Here is a 20,346-nt window from a genome sequence, read left to right as displayed (position 1 = left end):
ATGTAGTGAAACAAATGTTATGGGACTAACCAACACTTTTAGAAATAGTTTTTGAGGTCCTTTTCATGAGATAGAACCTATTTAATGCACTGATAATGTGACCAAGACCTAGAAATAGTAGAAAAAATAAAACTAAGTGTTCATTTACAGTCATCTGTGTATTTGAAATTTTACATACTTTTAAAATATGCAAGCATTGATTATTTTATGACAATCAAAATAGGTGGGTTTTTTGTTATTTTGCTGTGTGTGAAAACAAGCACTTTTATTCTGATGCTGGAGACTTGTTTCTTATTTTTCCCTCTTTGGTTCATATGTATATCTGCTCAGTTGAAAACTATTATGTTATTAGGTGTAAATGCAGGAATAACTAAGGGAAGCAAGTAATAGGGAAAGTTAAAAAGTTCAAAAAACTGTTAAAGTATTTCATTGACTGGTAGAATTACAAGTCACAAAATCTGTCTCTGATTTCTTTAATCAGTGTCTTGCTTCATGACTCCTGCACGTGGTTATTTCTGTAACGCCTCTGTGCTTCCTCTCATTATCACTTTCTCTTTCCTTTCAGGATGTCCTAAATCATTTGGGGTCCTGCGAACTGGATGAAGATGATCTAATGCTTGATTTAGAATTTTTAGAGGAGCAGAATCTTCAACCACCAGGTAAGGGTTGAAGAAGCACCCATAGCAGCATGATCATAAAGCCAATTAATTAGCTTTAAGTGCAGCTTTTCACAATAATCTAGACACTGAATATAGGTTTGTGGGTTTATTTCTAGGCTTTCTACTGTATTCCATTGATCTACATTTCTGTCTCTGTATCAATACCATGCAGTTTTTATCACTATTGCTCTGTAGTACAGCTTGAGATCAGGGATGATGATTCCTTAGTTCTTTTATGGTTGAGAATTGTATTTTGCTCTCCCATTTTTTGTTTTGTTTTGTTTTAGTTTTTATTCTAGATGATGTTGGAAATTGTTCATTCTATCTCTGCGAATAATTGCGTTGGAATTTTGATGGGGGTTTTTTTCGGTAAGAAAAGCAATATACAGAAAACCAACAGCTAAACTAAATGGAGAGAAACTTGAAGCAATCCCACTAAAATTAGGGACAAGACAAGGCTGTCCACTCTCTCCCTATTTATCCAGTGAAGCACTCAAAGTTCTACTAGCGCAATTAGACAACAGAGGGAGGTCAAAGTGACACAAATCAGCTCAAATAAATCAGTAGCCTTTCTCTACACAAGGATAAATGAGTTGAGAAAGAAATTAAGGAAACAAAACCCTTCACAATATCCACAAATAATATAAAGTATCTTGGTGTAACTAACAAAGCAATTGAAAGAACTGTATGACAAGAGCTTCAAGTCTCTGAAAAAAGAAATGGAAGACGATCTCAGGAGATGGAATGATCTCCCATTCTCATGGATTGGTAGTAAAATGGCCATCTTGCCAAAAAGTGTTTTTGTTCTTGCTTTTGTTTTTAATAAAGAAATACTCCAATTAAGTACTTAACAATTTAAAACATCAATATTTTATGTTTGAAGAACAATATAATAGCTACCATCCCGTTTTTCATTGTTTACTTTCCAATAAATGAAAGTACTGGTGGTCTAGATTTGTTATTCTCCATTTTAGTTGTAACAACCCTAACAACATAGATTAATGCTGATATTGTAAAGTCAATTTGAATGCTGATGGTGATGAATAGCAGCCAAAGGCATACCCTCAAATAAACACTTACAGTTTTATGAGAATAAAATTCACATTACATAAACTAAGAGAATGCACATCATTTGTAATAGTTTGAATATATATTAAATATTATAGCTCTAAACTTAAAAATACTTCACTTAATGTACTTTACATGGCCTAATTATATTCACACTTGGCTATTTGATAAAAATATTGTGTGTTTTTTTAAGTGAAAAATTTTAAATTGTTACTTTTAAATTAAAAGTCAAAAGTGTTAAGGTAAGATTTAAAGTCTACCCGATGAGCTAAGGAAAGATGACCTTGTTGTACTTAGTGGTTTCTACGTCTAACTCGTGATGTTTACTCTCTGTATTCATTCTCAGCCATATTTTGAGTTGTTTGTTTCATACTAAATTTATATAGTCACTAAATATATTGTAAATTTAAAAATCAGACCATAATGATATTTATATTTTCTTGTACTTTATTTTAGCTTGTCATTATATATCAACTTGGGATTAAATATTTTGAGAATATTCTACATGCAGTTAGTTTGACAACTATCACTTTGAAATGTAGATATTTATTAATTTTTTAATGAAGATAACTTCTGAAGTTTGTTTTTAATGTGTATTTGTCCTAACAGTTAGACATTGGGGAACACCATAAAAAGCATTCCTTTTGAAAGTAGCCTTTTAATAGAGAACTAGTCAATATCTAGCAAACATGTGTTGCTGTAGTTAGACATATAATATAGCATATTTCCCATATAGTATAGTATAGTACTATTTAACCTCTAATATCCAAACTTGTGATGCTGCCAAAGTATAAAATAACAATGTATACATATTAAATACTCATCTCCATGTCTTCAGGAATAAAATTTTGGAAATACTTCAAATGTCTTTCAGTAAGACACTTACTGAATATTTAGTAGTACAACAAGCAAAATTAAAAGCAATGAAGAACGCATTCATTTTTACTATTGTATGATTACAGGGTAGTTGTCATGAGGGAATGATACAGAGATGAATTAGGTAGTGTAACTACACCCTAGATCCTCAGCATTGACATACATAAAACTTGGGCAGTCTGTCTGTCCCTCTTGCTGCATGGCTGAGATAGGTCTAGTGCCATCCCTGAATGTTAATATCCACTCTCTCCTCCCTTTCAGTTATCCCACACATGCTTATGCCCAGAAGATAATGAAAGGAATTTCTGTGTATTCTTGTTAAAATCTGTGTGGTAAAATAGATCTCATAATTTTAAACATTTTTGACTTTTTGTAAAGAGAGAACATATCAATAAATCTTACTAATTTTGGATGTCTTGAAGCTAATTTAAATAATGATTTAATAACAAGAATTGAGATGAGGGAAAATCAGTAAAAAAGCGAGGCTGCCAGGAGGCATCCAAGCAGGAGGCATCCAAGCAGAAAGCATGGAGAACTCTAGAGGAGACATGGTTGTACTTCTTCTGCAGGCGGACAGCATGGTGGAAAGGCAGAGAGGATAACTACAGATTAAAAGAGCTGAACGCAGCCGTGCAGTGGTGTCACACGTCTTTAATCTCAGCACTAGGGTCACAGAGGCAAGCTGATCTCTGTGAGTTTGAGGTCAGCCTGCTATATAGAGCTAATGCCAGGGTAGCCTAGGCTATACAATGAAGCCCTGTGTAAAAAAGCAAAAATCAACAAAACAAAACAAAACAAAACAAAACAAAACAAAAAACTCAAAAAAACCCAGGAAACAAAAACAAAAAAGACAACAAATGATGACAATAATAATAATAGTAATGATAATAGATGAGTACAATGTGACACTCTCATTGGAGTCTTTACTTAAAAATTCATATACTCTTTGTGAAAAAAGTTAGAGTTTTGAATGTTTTTACTATGAAGAAATGATGGAATTTATAGAGATATGTTTAGTTTATATGTACAATGTTTATGGTATTACATATAACATATAATAAATGTTTAGAAATTGAAAGATCATTCTGAATTAATGGAAGATAAGATGATTTGATGGTGTCTCATCAAATTATACTTTATTTTGTTTAATTTTAACGCATTTTTGTAAATGGCATTTTGATTTAGTTCGAATTTTATGAAACGTTTTGTGGAAACATCTGTGGTAGAATGATTATGTCAGTGATTTGTTTGATCCACAAATATGGACAATGGATTGTATTAGGTTGACATATTATATAAAATTACCAAAATCAGGAAATGGGTGTCTTAAGTGAGGAAATGGTAGAATAATAGTGATTTGGGATTAAAATTTCCCAAATCACAGTCTCATCTTCACGTTGTATTTATTGGAATACTTTTGAAATACTTGAATGCAGAGATGACATGAAAAGGCCAGTTCTGCTTGGAGCTAGCCGTGGTGAAAAGCAGTTATGTTTGACCGCCAGGCACGGTGAAGAGCAATAATGGCCGACAATCTAAACACAAATATATCTCCTATCTGCTCTGGGGAAACCTTTTAACAATTATTTTCCTCTATAAATTATTCCCTTTATTTAGGAAAGAAAAGTGGTATGTTAGTGTTCAGACTCACTGCAAAGAAGGTACAGTGGAGAGCTAGATGATGAGCAGGTCACGTGCCACCACACCCACTAAAAATTATCATTTAGATGTGATCCTTTAGCATCTGCAAGCTGCCTCTTATCCAGGACCATTTACATCTAGAAAGGTAGGTTTGCATTTATAATTCATCATTTTTAGCTACTATTTCCTATGCTTCCATGCTAGTCACTCTAGACAAGTCAGTCTTCACTGTGGCAGAAGCTAGTGGGAAGCAGTAGTCTGGTTAAGTCATGTAGAGCAACAACACTGACCAAATTGAAGGGGTAGGTGACAGATCACACCTGGAATGTCACCTTCTAGAAGTATTCTTAGCAATAGAATTGGTCCCATTTTCATTTTGGCTCCTGCCTTACTACCAAGGGATATTTGTAATCATGAAGATGTAATAGCTAGAAACCTGGTAATGGGAGTCCATTGAGTCTTACTATGGTCTGTGTGTGGAAAAATGGGAAAACATTGACCAGTTATATGATGAACAAATTCTGGAAATAGGACTATGATTGTGAGAAATGCAGTTACATATATACACACCAAATATCACATTGTGCATTTATAATTTACTCTTTTCCATAAGATGTCATATCACTTTATAATTACATATTCTAAAATAAAAATGAAAATAGGATGGGAAAATAATTCATCAAAACTGGAATACTGTTCAGGACATGAACAGTTCATTGCTGAAGAACTAGCAGTGTGTAAATGCCAATGAAAATAACATTGGTCTAAAGACTGAACAGTGAAAATGTGACTGAAAACAAAATACATCAATGTCTGTGGATAAAGGGGCTTATGGCGTTGAAGAAGCTACTGAACATATTCTTTACCTTGCTTTCGGTATTGATTTCATGTCACACTGCATAAAACCATACACTCAAAAGATAATTGTTTATTATAAAGCAGTCTTAAAGAGTTGGTTTAAAATACAAGTAATTTAGTAAGAAGGAAGCTGAGGGCTAATAGTGCCCAAACTTTGCTGAAGCCACATCAGATCCAGTGTAAAAACTTTTAAAGAAAATTGCATCTTTAGGATGTATTCTCAATAAACAGAAACTTAGCATAGATTTAATAGGGATTATAATTTCATAAGTTTACTTAAAACATATAACAACACACAACTCTCCTTTAAAAAACATATATATATATGTATATATATACATATATATTAGATAAATTTGTGCTACAAATATTGATAATACTTCCCCTAGAAGTCATAGATTATTGAAGAAATATCCCAGTGCTAGGCAAGAGAAACAACTTGGACTTCTTGGACATAGGAAGGGAAGGAAGATTGAGAAATTCCCAAAGCATGTAAGCCATTGCTATTGCCTTGGTTTCCTTCTGGAACCTGAAGATAAGACCCTTTGGCTGAAGTTACCAAAAACTTTGGACGTAGAACTTGGAGAGAGTGAACTGTGTGCAGACCTTTAAGCCTCTTTCTTGAGAACTAGGTTTCATAGTACCAGAAGGTGCAATGTAAGCTACCAAGGGAGAAAAGTAATTAATAATCCTACCTTGCAGTTAAATCTGTGGAACATAACAACAATTACCATCACAACAACATACCCGTCATGGTCAAGTAGTATCACTTAATTTTTTGGAAGTATCCAACAACTATGTAATTGGACTTACGGTCACTTAGTAGAAGGGCGTTCACATCTGTTATTATAAACTTAGCCTACTGTTTATGGCTGGATAATCCTATACTGCAGAGAAGAAGCTTATCACTACCATATTCTGAGATCAAATAGCATCTAAGAGCATTATAAATGCGTAGCCTTACATTCAAAATGAAGGTAGTTCTTATCTGGCATTAAAGATATGCCTTTTGTGACAGAAGCTTATTATAGATATCTACAATTGTTTAAAATGCAGGGAATAAATGACCCTGAGTTGCATGGCCACAGCTAGCACCGGTACAACATAACCAAAACTATGCTTAAGGAAAAATCATACAAAAGGTAGCAGAAAAATTCTAAGTTCCAGAGGAGCAGAATGCCTGATATAACATAGCGTCTTCTGGGTGTGAAAGGAAAGCTGAACTCTTAAAATCTTAGCAATGTAGTTGTCTTAACAGAACTGCATAATGATCACACCAGCTGACATGCCAATGTGGATAGGAAAAATTTCTCAGGAGCCCATCTCTAGATGAAGAGCTAAAAGCAATAACGCCTGCTGAGAGAGGGACAATTGGATTTCTCCAGCGATGAGACCTGGATAGGTCACCCAATGACAAATAGTACATTCTAGAAAGACTAAGTGGATTTCAATAAGTTGTGTCCATTTGTCTATCCATCTATCCATCTAATCTATCTATCTTACAATAATAATAATTGAAGATGTGATGAATCTGAGACATAATGGAAGGAAGGGAGGATTTGGAAGGGGCAAAATAATTTGTTGAAATGATTTAGACACAGTGTGTAGACTCATTTATGCTATTTGCGTGTGTGTGTGTGTGTGTGTGTGTGTGTGTGTGTGTGTGTGTGGTCTCAGTGAGTCAGGATTTTTGAACCTTGTTCTCCATTTGTAACACTGTGATTACATTCATCACAGAATATCACCCTGAGTGACTGAGGCATGTTTGAACGAAACACGTATTGCTTTTTTGAATACATAGGCTAGAGCGGGAACCTAGTACAGTTTGATTTTGCTCCCTGGGATTTTGGCAATCTTAATCTTTTGTAAATTTTTTGTCTTACCACTGGTTGCGTTTTTAAGGTTACTGAGTTTTAAATAATTCATCACTATCATAGGTTATTTCAGAATAAGCTTTCTAATTTAAATATTTTTTCTTAGTTTTATAACATACTACATGATGTGTTGGCTGTATTAAATATTAACAAATTAAGACATTTTATTTCAAAACAAGGCAGATTTCTTTATTTTAAACCAGTCTAATTAAGTTCCTGAAAACTTTTTCCACTAGATATTAATTAATTGCCCAAAATGCTATACAACCTACTTTGGGTAGCTGTGTATCTGAGAAAGAATTAATTTCTCTTTTAAATACCTTAAATACTAGAAATGTCTCATCAATGTTTGTAAAAGAACATGGGGTGTTGCTGTGCATTACAATTGGTTTTGGTTTTACCACTTAAAGACGTGATATTTAATTAAAAATAAATTTAAATCATTAAATGTTCTTTGATAAAAATAATGCAATAGTTAGGTGGTTGTTGGAGTTTATTTGGGGTTTCCTTCTGAAGTACTCAGAACATTGGTCTTGGTGTTTGTCCACAAACAAATGGAGGTAATGGCCCACCAATATCAATTAGAAATTAATTAGGTAGTTGCTAAATATTTTGAATTTGATGAGAATCATTATAAGAATTCTTCTGTGGGATAGAAATTACTCCTGTGACTATTAATTAAGAAGGTAATTTGCTGTTAATTTTTAATGGGTAAAGTATAGCAGAGTTGAGAAGAAGCCCTAGTGGCTTTGCTAATATCAATGGCAATGTATAAAGAGTTACAACATTAATTCAGGAATATTGTAAATATCAGCTCAAAGTTTGTATGGATCAAATGAAATGGGCATAGGGTATTTTCAACTAGACTGTGCAAAACTCAGAAACTTGTGCCACTTAGCTTGGGAGATATAATTTGAAACTTAATAAATATATATACAAATCTAAGCCACTTGGGCTGACAGGGTCTCCACAAGAGCCATAGACTTAAAAACAAAACAAAACAAAAGCAAAACAAACAAGCAAGCAAACAAACACCACAAAAACCTTACCATATCTGAGAAACCTCCATTTGAATTGTTAATCAAGGTAGCCCAAGTTTCCCCAAACAGCATCAGCAATTGCTTTTGCACTTGGGTGACTCTCAGAGGTTGAAGATTAAGTCCTATTGTGAAGGCACTGCACATTTGGGGCACAGAATTCAGAGTATTCCAGCTGTATCTAACCTTATATTCTCTCTCCTACTGTCTAGTTTCCATAGTAACATAAAGTACTATGCAAGTTATCAGAAGATATAATTAATAATCTCATCCAACTGCAAGGCCTATGAACTACAGCAGTGACCAGATTGGCTTGATATCCATACAGGTGCAGTGGTGACACTTATTTCCTGGTAAGCAAAGTCTAATTGCACTTAAGACATACGCAGCAGGACAAAAGTCATGTCTCATACTAGAGTCCTGGCCAACTAACTGGAGCTAGGCAGATTATGGATCTGGAAATAGAATCTACTTCTGCCTACTAATTCCTGACTACATTCTTAAACTTATCATTACACCCAGATACAGATCAGTGTGGCTAACAGCCCTCATTGAAAATGCTTCTCTTTTCAGAAAATAGTGACTTGGTTACTTTTCTGTGCTGCGAAGAGACACTATGACAAAGGCAACTTATGAAAGAAAGCACTGAGCCGGGCAGTGCTGGTCTACACCTTTAAACCTAACATTCAGGAGGAGGGGCAGGCAAATTTCAGAGCTCAAGGCCGACCTGGTCTGCTGAGTTCCAGGATAGTCAGGGAGTCTGTCTCAAAACAAAACAAGACACAAGTCAAACAAACTACAAACAACTAGAACGTCATTTGGTTGGTGTTTTCTAGCAGTGTCAGAGGGTAAGTCCATGATGGTCACATCATGGTTCAGAATTGGGAAACTAAGGAGCAATACATGGGGGCTTACATCCACAAGGTGAGGGGAGGTACCATGCTAACTGGGAATTTGATATTTTGAAACTTAAAAACTCATCTCTGGTCATGTATCTCATTCAGCAAGGCCCCCCGTTCTAATTATTCCTAAACAGGTTCACAACTCTTCAAATATATGAGTCTATGGGAGCCGTTCAGCTCACTAGAGAGACCATTATAGAAAAGCACAATTGGAACGATGCTGATGCAGAGAAAAAAGGATAGTGGGGTGCTAGGCCCCGGGGGATACCTCTGTATTATAACTCCTATACCTAAGAAGGGTACAGAAAGATTTAAGAACCAGAGGAACAGGAAGTGTACTGTGAAACTGTGATTCCTAGAAATGGCTATGCAAATAAAACCTGAATAACAATAGTAATAGTAGTCACAATAAGCATGGAGAAAGGGGGCAAATCTCATAATGTCTAACCTCTAGACAGAGCACTATAGGTGACTAATGACCGTTGAGAGAAGGACAATTAGTCTTTCCCAGTTGGCCTCCAAAATGGTTATCCAATACAAAATAGCCCTAAAATCATATAGATATAAAGAACAATAAGAGACTCAGAAAGTTTTATTTATATGTTTGTGCATACCACACACACATATTTATCCATATTTGTATATACATATATGGATACATATATGTACATTATTATTGTTTTACAACACATATTCTCATATACAGGGAAGCTGATGAAACATCAGATTTGTGATATATATTCTGCAAACTGCCCATCCAGGCACAACTCCTTTTGGGCTTTGTTGAGGATATAATTTACAAATACACTTTGCTTCCTTATTTAATATTCCATTTGTCTTATCAGAACATATTTAGATTCTCTCAGGCATGAGTGAATGGAGACCTAAAAGAACTCTTTTAGCAAGGATTAAAAAATTATGAAGTTGGAGAACGGGTTAAAAATAGGGTTAAATTACAGCATTGTGGATGAAACTCTCCGTATTGCTTGCACTATATAAAAGTTCTCAATGATCTTAAATTGTGCTACAATGAATAACAATAGTAGGTTCCCTGGAATTCACTGTTTTCATAGCACTTAGCTGATCTGCAACTGTGACACAAGTTATCACTGTTGATATCACCAGTTGGCTTTTTTTCTTTTAGAGCTGGGCCGAGTTGGGGTGCGAGGCACTGCTTGGCCACCATTAGATGGCAATCTTGTTCTGATAAAGCTGATAGAAGCCCTGTGGTGCATTTGTATTCAACCTCATAGTTTACAAGGTTTTCAAATATGTTATCTCATCAAATTATCACGATAACTCTGCAGTAGGTGATAATGTGACCCAAATACTGTGAAGGAAGAACATAGTCTGAGGTTAAAAACGTCTCCAGTCAACATTCACTGAGATCTTATCATTACAGGCGGGGTTCTTCTCAACTTCTTCCAGGCTTTGCTGCATCTAATTTCACATACGACTCCAATACATTGGGCTACACATTTTCCAAGGTCACCGAAAATCACAGTCACATCTTAAAAGGAAGTGGGGATTTCAAGTGAGCCTGCTGACTGTGGAAAACAAGGATCATTAGCTAAAGAGCTGGGGAAGGCAAAGAGCCTGCAACACTGACAGAGTCATAGAGCAGAACAGTGTGGGGTCATTTAATGTAGAAACAAACACCTCTGTCCACAGCAGCAGGGGTGGGGTTTTCAACACTGTGCTGCCATGCAGCTCCTTTGCTTGTGAGACTTGTGATAGCTCTGAATCAGGAAATCCTGTGAGCTGGTGAGACACAAGTCTATTAAATTCACCTTGCAAATCCATCCATCCAAAATGTTACATACTATTTGATGTGTTAAGTGGTTCCTGATAACTACAACTATCCAAAAAGTATCATTTCATAAAGAATCCCCCATCACTAACATTTGAGTATATTGTAACTAGGTGTCACATCCCCAACATTTTCCCTAGGATATTACAAATCTTAGTTAAATACAAGAATTGCTTTGTGAAGAGTTTCCTGAATGTCATCTTCATAAAAACATTACCAAGAGAGTGTAAGAGGGTCCTTTCTCTAATCACAAGATTTTATAATGGACAGTAATGCGTAATTTAGGGCATTTAAAATTTAAAATTCTTCCTGTTTTGTTTATTTGACTTGCTTAATCAGTCAAAGTGATCAGTTCCATAAATTTATACTTTTCTTTTAATAGTCATAAAATTTTCTTAATATCCACCTGGGTTTAGTGTTTTCAATATGTCACGGAATAGGAGTTTCAGGATAAAAGCCTTCATGTTTCTTCCTCTTTCTTCTACTCGGTGTTTCTCACCCCCACCCTGGAGCAATTAATATAGAAAATTTGTGACTCACAGTCTCTTACAATTATGTCATGGCATGCCTATATAATTTCCTGAATAATAGCAACAACTGCCACTATATAAATAAATATGTAATTAAGAAAGTGAGTGCTTGTATTTCTTTGAAGGAATATAATATTTACAGATTTAAAATTGCTCACTGACAAGAAACACAATTTTCAATCTTTCCTGAGGTAGCAAAAGTGATAAGAATCTCGACATTGACACAATTACCACAAATTCAGTTGCAATTGGGGGAATGAAAATTCCTCATTCCTATTCCTTAAAATTTAGAGTTTAATTGATAATTTTATGAGATCCCGTTAAAGTGTCCTTCCTCTTTAATTTAGTTCTTTATTAATTTTATTCATAAAACATCCCAAAGTTTACACTGGTATTGGACATTTCTTTGTCACTTGAAGAGTGCCCTTCCTTCCTTATGTCCACACATCCTAGATATGGAAGACAGTTGAAGTCAGGTCTAAATGTTTTGTGAATATTTTGTGGATGCAATAGATGCCATGATGTTGCTCTCGAGTGCTAAGCTACCAGTTGATAAGACAAAACTCAGATATTATTTACTGAAGTGAGGGGGACAGCCAGCACTGCTGAATTCTAGTAGCTTCCTACCAAAGAAAGGAAACATTGTTAAAAAATTGAAGGTGCCTCAGTGCATATGTTTTAATTTGGGAACTGCACTGTGATTTGGTAGAGATGCTATGATGGTTCTGGTAGGAGTAGAACAAGCAAGGAAGGGCTTAATAATTCTTAAGCTATAAAATGTCAGTTGAAGCTTTCTTATCAAAGAATTAATAGATCTTTAGGAACATCTCTGTAATGGAAGTTCATTGTGAGGAATAGTTAAATAGTACACTAAGACTGAGAAGTAGATAGTGGTGCTGATGGGAAGATCAGCTTGGAGTAATAGCTCAGTCTCTCCAGTGTGGGAGCTAGGAGGATAGTGCTTTTAACCACAGCCAAGCCTCCGTTTCACAAGCAAGGGGCCACATCATATGCCACGTTTCCTGGACATCATCTGAAGCATCCCTACTTTAGCTCTCCTCTCTTTCTCTCCACTATTCCTTGATAGATCCCTTCACAGGGAAAAATAAGTGATATTTCCAACTCTAGAGACCGCACACAGATAATAGAAGGTTTTTGTCTGCTCCACATTCAGTGCCAGGAGAGTTAGATTAAACCAGAACCCACATCTACTGTGAACTGCAGGAAAATAAATATGTGTTCTTACCCCAGTATTCTCATAGCTTGTGTTAGAGACAATTTCCCGGGAAGGAATGTACAAGTATCGCCTGCAGACGTCTCAAGTAGATTTTCTCAATAAGGTTTAGATGAAGAGATGAAATCTCTCCTGTACTAAAGAATTCTAAAATTTTATTGAATGTACTCCATACTGGCACTCTGAAAATAACAGGCTTTATAGGAAAGTTATCTCAATAATGATTGAAAGCTGCTGTCCCTGAGACTCTAACTGTACTTGAGGATGATGAGATGGAGAGTGGCTTTTCTATTTTTCCCTGGTGAAATTTTTGTAGAGTCACAAGCATGCACTGATGGAGCCAATTTTTCCAACATCTTGGCACTGGTAGTTGCATTGATTGACTGCTTCATGTAGATCATTTATAGGTCAGAACATTATTAAGCTACATATGATTTGTGGCAAACAATTATAACTGTATTCTAGTGAAAATAGAAATAGAAGCTACCCCCATTTCTGTCGTAGTTTAACTTGAGCTGTCAGTTGTACTCACTTGGGAAGAGTTACCTCAGATCGAGAGTTGGCTCCCGTGTATTTGTATTGGCTTTGAAAATATCTGTGGGTCATTTTTAATTGTTACCCAAAGCAAGGCACTTCAAAGAGATTCTCCAAATAGCTGATAGAAGAATACTCTAGTCTCAATCTCTGTACACCTTAGCTTTTTATTACTAGCTTAACCTCCACTAGTCCATTCTTTTTAAGCTCACAAGATGTGCTGACATGCTAAAGTGATCTTAATCCTGGACCTACATAAAAGTCAATATTCCCGCTTATCTTCATTACAAAATCCAATTTCATTAACAGCTAACAAAGCTCTCGGGCTTCAATACGTTCACTTTTGCTACACACTCAACTTGATTTCTAGCAAATATGTATTGAAGGCTTGCTTTACAAAATACAAGCCAGAAAGCAATGAGTTTAAGGTGACATTATTTAAAAACAAATGTAATGAAGAAATATCAGTGGGCCCTAGGAGGAGCCACAAAATTGATGATGGCATGGTGATGTCTGAGCTTTCTACAACAGGAGACATGGGGTTTGGGTAGCCAGGGTGGGAGCTAGAACTTAGATAAAAGAACATGTCATGTCTCAGAAACCCAACATGCTCAGATATTCCCTGATTGACACGTATGTGCCATTTCCTTCTTTATCTTGAGATGCTTCCAGTGTTGTTTCTCTGGGTGATCTTTTCCTGCATTACTGAGCATCATGCTAAAGGAAGTATGAACATCATTCATACATTTGAAGAATAATTCATATTTGCCATTTGAATAAAATTATGTATAAAACCATATGAGGTTTATGAGAATTAAATACATATATTTAGAGAAAGAAGTACTTCTGTGATTTACAGCATGTTTGAAATACTGGGAGATAAAGCACAATAAAGACTGGCAGGGGAACGTATTTTCTCATCAGGAACCAGTAGAAGAATACCTAAGAAATACCAATGTACAGCAGAAAGGCAATGGAGCAGTATTAGACAGACAAAAATAGAGTCCTTAGGCAGTGATCACACCATTTTTCCACCATGTATTCCATTGTGTTTCTCTTTTATGTCTTTTTAAATATAGTTCAAGATCTTTTTGTATCAGAAAATAAATATCTGAATTCCTTCAACTCTAAGTGGAACTTTGGATGAGTGGTGCCTAGCCAATAATGTCTATGTATATATTCTAGGAAGCAAAGTTATTCAGAATCTGAAGCAGGTTCCTCACTAACACACTGGAGTTAGAATGCACACTATGTAAGCATGCACAGGCTTTACTCTTCTCTTCTGCTATGAAATAAATGCTAAGTGTTTAAACATTTGAATGACTAGCAAGAGAAGTTGTCCTCAGATGTTGGACTCTGCTTGAAATATGAGAATATATAACTATAAACTTATTAATCATTACGGTGCTGGCTAGTTTTATATTAACAGGCTAGAGTAATTGGAGAGGAGAGAGCTATAATTGAGAAAATTACTCAATAAAATCTGGCTATAGGTATGCCTATAGGGCATTTTCTTAATTAGTGATCATGATTGTGAGTGGTGCCATTCCTGGGCTGGTAGTCCTGGATTCTATAAGAAAGCAGGCTGAACAAGCAATGCGGAGCAAGCCAGTAAGCAGTATTCCTTCCTCAATGGCCTCTGCATCAGCTCCTGCCTCCAGATTCCTGCTCTGTCATGGCATCCTTCACTGTGAAAGTGTAAGACAAATTAATCTCTTTCTCCCCAGGTTGCTTTAGTCATGTTTCATCATAGCAGTAGTTACCCTCACTAAACCAAATACCAATATTCCTATGATCTGGTAATATGTTTTTCTACAAGAAATCTTGAACTTATGTTTCTATCAGAATTGCTACTGAATTGTGCTAAAATATATTGAAAATGTGTAAATATTTTCATATAAATAATTTAAATAACTTTTCAAAATGTTTCTATAAAATAAGGGTGCAGTATATCTTCATGCAACAAAGAAATTAGTAGGAATTCTTAAAACTTGGTAAATATCAAAGATAACTTTCCTTTTAAACAGAGTATCTGTTTGTAAATGTTAAGGGGCATTTACTAGCCAAACTGCTGTTGCCCTCTGGTGACTCCTAGTTTAATCATTTATTTCTTGATGACTCTATAATAGGTAGGCATTAAAGAATTAGTTAAAAGTACGGGTATATTCAGAAGCCATATTTCTTAACATGATCTGAACTTAAGTTTACTCTAATATTGTGCCTTACTGTATAATAAAATTAAAATCAGTGAGCAAGGGCCAGAGGACCAGGAAGTTCACTGTGACCCTGTCTCCTAGGAATAGCTGCAAAAGCAAGACCTGGACAATGACCTAATAATAGACATGCTAATGCCAAATTGGAAAAAAGCTCATAGTGTCCCACCGCTAGGCAAAGAACAAGGAGCCAATAATGACTGCTGACAGAGGGAGAACTAGCCTCACTCAGGGACAAGCCCTTAATTATTTGTCCATTCAAAGTTGTCTTCCATGGAACTATATACAAACAAATAGCAATGTTGAACTCAGCAGGTTGTTTGAATGTATGCCTGTGCAGCATGTGTCTATGCGTGCACACGCACCTGTGTTTCTGTGCGTGCACGTGTGTGTGTGTGTGTGTGTGTGTCTATAAAACAAAAATAATCAAAGAGAAAGAGCCCATGTACTGGAGATAGTATGGGGGCTGTTGGAAGAGGAAGGAAAAGGAATAGAGGGAGTGATGTAATTATGTTTTAATTAAAAATATGTTAGAAAGGGAAGAATCAATGAGTATTTTGTCCTTGTATCATCTAACTGTTAATGTATGGAACATAAGTTGACAAGTTGTGAGTTAATCTTTTGGATAAGTTTTAAAAGGTAAAACGTTTTAAAAAGTTGTGTCCTTTAAAGCTCAAGCATGTTAAATTTGTTAAGGGGTTATCAATGTAACCAATAAGATACAAGGCTTTTGTGTTTGGCCCTTTCAACACACACACACACACACACACACACACACACACACACACACACACACTATCTATCTTGCACTTATGAGTGTAGTTCATGGGCAGAGATATTATTTTCCTTGGGTGTTATCACAGTTCTAACAGAGATTATTTGACTCAAACTACCTTTTAAGTAAGATTATTTCTTTCTGAATCTATATTGTGACAGAAGATACACATTATTAAGTGTAAATCTGAAATTCCAAGTGGATTTTAAGTTTGCAGGTAATCATATTCAGTAATATGTATTTATATGTGCTAATGTTGAGCTTAAAGGCATGATGAAAGTTGTGTTATTGGTGAATAAAGGAAACAATACTGTTAATGGTTAGAATGCAATATTAATCAGCCTGGCTTTGTAATGTAGCTGTTATTATAGCCAGCAGGAACAGAAACTCATTTCTGTCAGTGCGCACCTGTGGTCTTGCCATATCAGTTCATCTTCAAGTGAGGCTGTTCTGCCTGACTCATTTTTCGGATGGACATCATGGATTCTAAGGCAAATGTGTTTTCTGCACACAAAGTGCTAATCTTTCTGTAGTTGTTTGGTTTTGCCTTTGTATTTTCACTAACTCCGCAGGAAATGAATATATTTACAAACACGCCAAAGCTTTACATGTTATGAAAAATTCAGGAATCATTTATTGGAAAGTTCAATGAAGAGACTGTTTTTTATTTATTATCCTCTTCTCTGACCTATTTCTTTGACCCTGTTCATAAGCACCCATAGGACACATGATTTTTGTCCTATGACAAAAGTGAGTGAGGAAATGAGTAGCATGGTCAAATACCCATTTTGGGATACTTAAATAATTTTAATAATTTTAAATAACTAAAATCAATAAAATTATTACAAAATCGGAAGTATAAGATGAATCTAAAGTGAATCTTTGGTAATAGGGAAGTCGCTGACAACAGATCAAAGGAAAGAGCCCATCCAATGGCAGCTTAGTGAACCAAAGAATCTATTTAGGAAATAGGTAAAGGGCTACTTATAGAAACAAACAGCTTTGTGTCCTATAAGCCCACCCTATCTTGGGTAGATACACATAAAAGCTGCATCTCTGGAGCACATGAATTAGAGGACTATCAGCAGGACAAAATCTCTTTTTCCAGCTTTTGTAACTGCTTTCATAGCCTTGAAGAAGTGTCCTGTGAATTTTAAGTTTCAGGAAGTTCCTGATACTTTGTGAGTTGTCCCATCCTGTACCTTGTAAGTTTTGTGTATTTCTTGGTCTTAATGCCTGCCTCCAGGTTATAATGCTTCTATTGTTAAGAACTTGCTACCCTATAGATGAATAATGAGATGGTTGTGCTCCAAAAAGCCCAGGTATTGGTGTAGTGTTAACAGATGTAGCGCTTGAGATACAGCTAGGCCATGAAGGCACCACTTTTATTCATTGCTTGTACACCTTTATAAACATAGCATGTTTAGTAAGTTTATTCTGGTTTTCCATTTTTATGGTTGCTGAAGATACAGCAGGAAGAATCCTATCAGGGAAAATGTTTTTGCCTGAATTTGGACTTCCCAGCTGCAGAAGTAGTTAAAGGCCAGTTTTTGTTAGTTGCTCACTCTATGATATTATGTTACAACAATTCATAATGGACCAGGGAGAGATACCCACTGAAGAACTCCATCCATGCAATAGTAGACAATGTTTAGCCTTACATTAGCATCACTGTTCATATTCTAGTTTTTCCTTATAAGAAGCTCCCTGGAAGTGCCCTATCTGAGAAAAAACAAAAGCACACATTTAAAATTCTCTGTTGTGAAAAATGAAATTCTGTGGATAAACATCTTTTAGGAATATTCACCAGAGAAGGCAACAATGTAAGCATATCTGAATCATCTGTTCATTCTACTTAAAAATAGCAAATGGCAAGTTGGTTTTGGTTGATTATCGTTACAAACGCAGTACAGTGAGAATTGCAAGATGTTAAAAAGCCCGAATGGATGGGTGCATGGGACTTCATGGTTGATCCCAGAACCATCTCCTCAACTTTTTTCTGGGTGGTTAAACTGCTCTGAAAGTAAAATATGTTGTAAATGGGGAAATGCCACTCAGAATACTGGCCTAGTCTTCATGTTCCACGATGCTGGTGTGTAAACTGAAATATTGATAAAAAGAAAGCAAACACGTTGCCATTGTAAAGACTACACCATTGCAAAGGCAAAGGATTACAGGTTTCTATACAGAGCTTTGGTCAAGGTTAGACATATTAAATGTCATCTGAGAGGGTAGTTTGCTTGTAAGGAGCAGTTATTTGTTCACAGAATGCAGAAGCTTCTTTCTGGAAACCTTTATAATGATGTGTAATATGAGATACAAATGCCGAAGGCTATAAATATTCATTATTTTTAAAAATATGATACTGTTATAAGTTATCATTGTATTCCCAAGACTGTATAATAGTATCCGTGAAGAAGATTTGATATAACCATGGCATTTGGAAAATATTGTCATGAAAGTATGTGTTGAAAATGTCAAACTACTCCTGGGAACACTGCTGGGAAGGGAAATTAACTCAGGATATGGTTTAAATTACACACAGTATGCAGGGTGAAGACGTTCTTATAATATATATGTATATATGATATATATGATTTACATATATAATAGTGACATATACATATATATATACATATATATATCATAGTGTAAACTACATGTGACTTTCTAAGAACCAGTAGTAAGGTACTAAATCAAATAACTCTTCATTGTATGTTTTTTATGTCATATAATGTCAGAAAATGTGTTTAACTCAGTATCAGAAAAGAGCATACTTTCCTATGAGAGATTCACACAATATACGTGAGACATTGAAGAAATCAGTCATTAAACAGGCACCTCATCACATTTTGTGAAATAAAAAAGAAATTCTCCGTTGTACATGTGAACACATATACTTTATAATACTTTATACATGGCACACTTCCGCAGAAGGTTTCAGTTGACATTTTCTTGTTTGAGAAGTCAATGCAATGACAGTTAGACTTTGGATTTGTTTCACCCAGTAAATGAGTCTTTCCCACATTGAGAATGCAAACATTTATATACCATGTTAGCTTGCATTTGAGTTTCTATTTCAGAAGTGTTCTCAGGAAGGGAAAAGACGTCTCAAATTCACAAACACATAAAAAATATAAAAAGGAGACAAAATTGCTTGTGACAATGTCGAAATTCATTTTCAAGGAGATTTATGTCATTTTAAGCATAAGTCTAAATGCATTTAAAACTCCAATAGAAGCTGAATGAAATTCATCAAAAGGAAAATCAATCCATGTTACCTTAGTGATCTTGAAAGCATACATTAATCAAGATGCATCACAGGACCAGGTGTGATTTTCTTGACAATTCTTGCCATTCAGGATTTGGATGTTAGCTCATTTTGCAGTACATTGAGGTTTCAGGAGAGTCATTGCTTCAGAAGTCTACAAACCATTCATGTATGAAAGCCATTCATGAGAATAAGCATTTCCTTCCTTTATATGTAAGTATATATGTGTATATATATATATATGTGTGTATATATATACATATATATACACACATATACATATGTGTGTATGTATTTTTGTGTATGTACTTTTGTGTGTATGCTTTTCATATCTTCTGTTTATGTATCGATATGCATATATGTTTGCACTTACATTTGTGTTGTATATTTTTGTGTGCTGCTATGTATGTGTATGTGTGTGGCTGTGTGTGGATATCTGACATTCTTATTTTTGGAAACTTCATTAGGAAAATGTTACCTGAACTAGTGAAGGAACTTGTGTGATAAGGAAAACAAGTTCAGGCAATGCAAAAGACCCAAGTCAGGACTATGAAACATTAGAATTGCAGGTAATATTTTTCCATACTTTATTATATGCATAGATCTAAATTTATGCTAAGTAATGTTGTATAAAGATATTAATTCTCTGTTTTTGAGGAAAAGCATTTTAAAGTAGTTAAAATAGATATAAAATATTTCCCTAGAATTTACCTTTAATGAATTATGTTTACAGGATTTTAACTGTAGTTTGAAATGCTATTTTAAGGAAAGAATGATTTTCTTAATGTACAAATATAAATAATTAACATTTCTAGGGAAAATGATGGCTGAATGATTGCCATAATACCCACAAAATAAAGGAACTCTGTAGCTGATATTTTTAAACTGACTATATATGAATTAAAAAATGTCTATGCGGATTGGCTTAATGTATAGTATGCTCAGCTTACGTAGATGAGTGAAAGATTATCTGTTTTGATACTCATTTAATCAAAACATATAGTGATTCTAGAATATACCTAGTGATTTTATATTTTACTGTTAATTTTCAGTACAGTAAATGC

The 20,346-nt window shown here is 35.1% G+C and overlaps 1 protein-coding gene across 2 annotated transcripts in view; it reads left to right on the top strand.

The window, feature by feature from the left end:
• The window catches only part of Ccser1 (coiled-coil serine rich protein 1), a 1,322,544-nt gene that overhangs the window by 374,229 nt on the left and 927,969 nt on the right, over positions 1-20,346 (top strand). For both annotated transcript variants that reach the window (XM_032906396.1, XM_032906397.1), the window contains exon 4: positions 566-659. In XM_032906396.1, coding sequence (XP_032762287.1) covers positions 566-659 — 94 coding nt within the window. The remainder of the gene's footprint in view (positions 1-565; positions 660-20,346) is intronic.

The sequence above is a fragment of the Rattus rattus genome, chromosome 6 (genome assembly GCF_011064425.1).
Source record: "Rattus rattus isolate New Zealand chromosome 6, Rrattus_CSIRO_v1, whole genome shotgun sequence".
Classification (NCBI taxonomy): domain Eukaryota; kingdom Metazoa; phylum Chordata; class Mammalia; order Rodentia; family Muridae; genus Rattus; species Rattus rattus.
The sequence above is the reverse complement of the archived record's forward strand: the minus strand, read 5'-3'. Positions and strand labels throughout refer to the sequence as shown.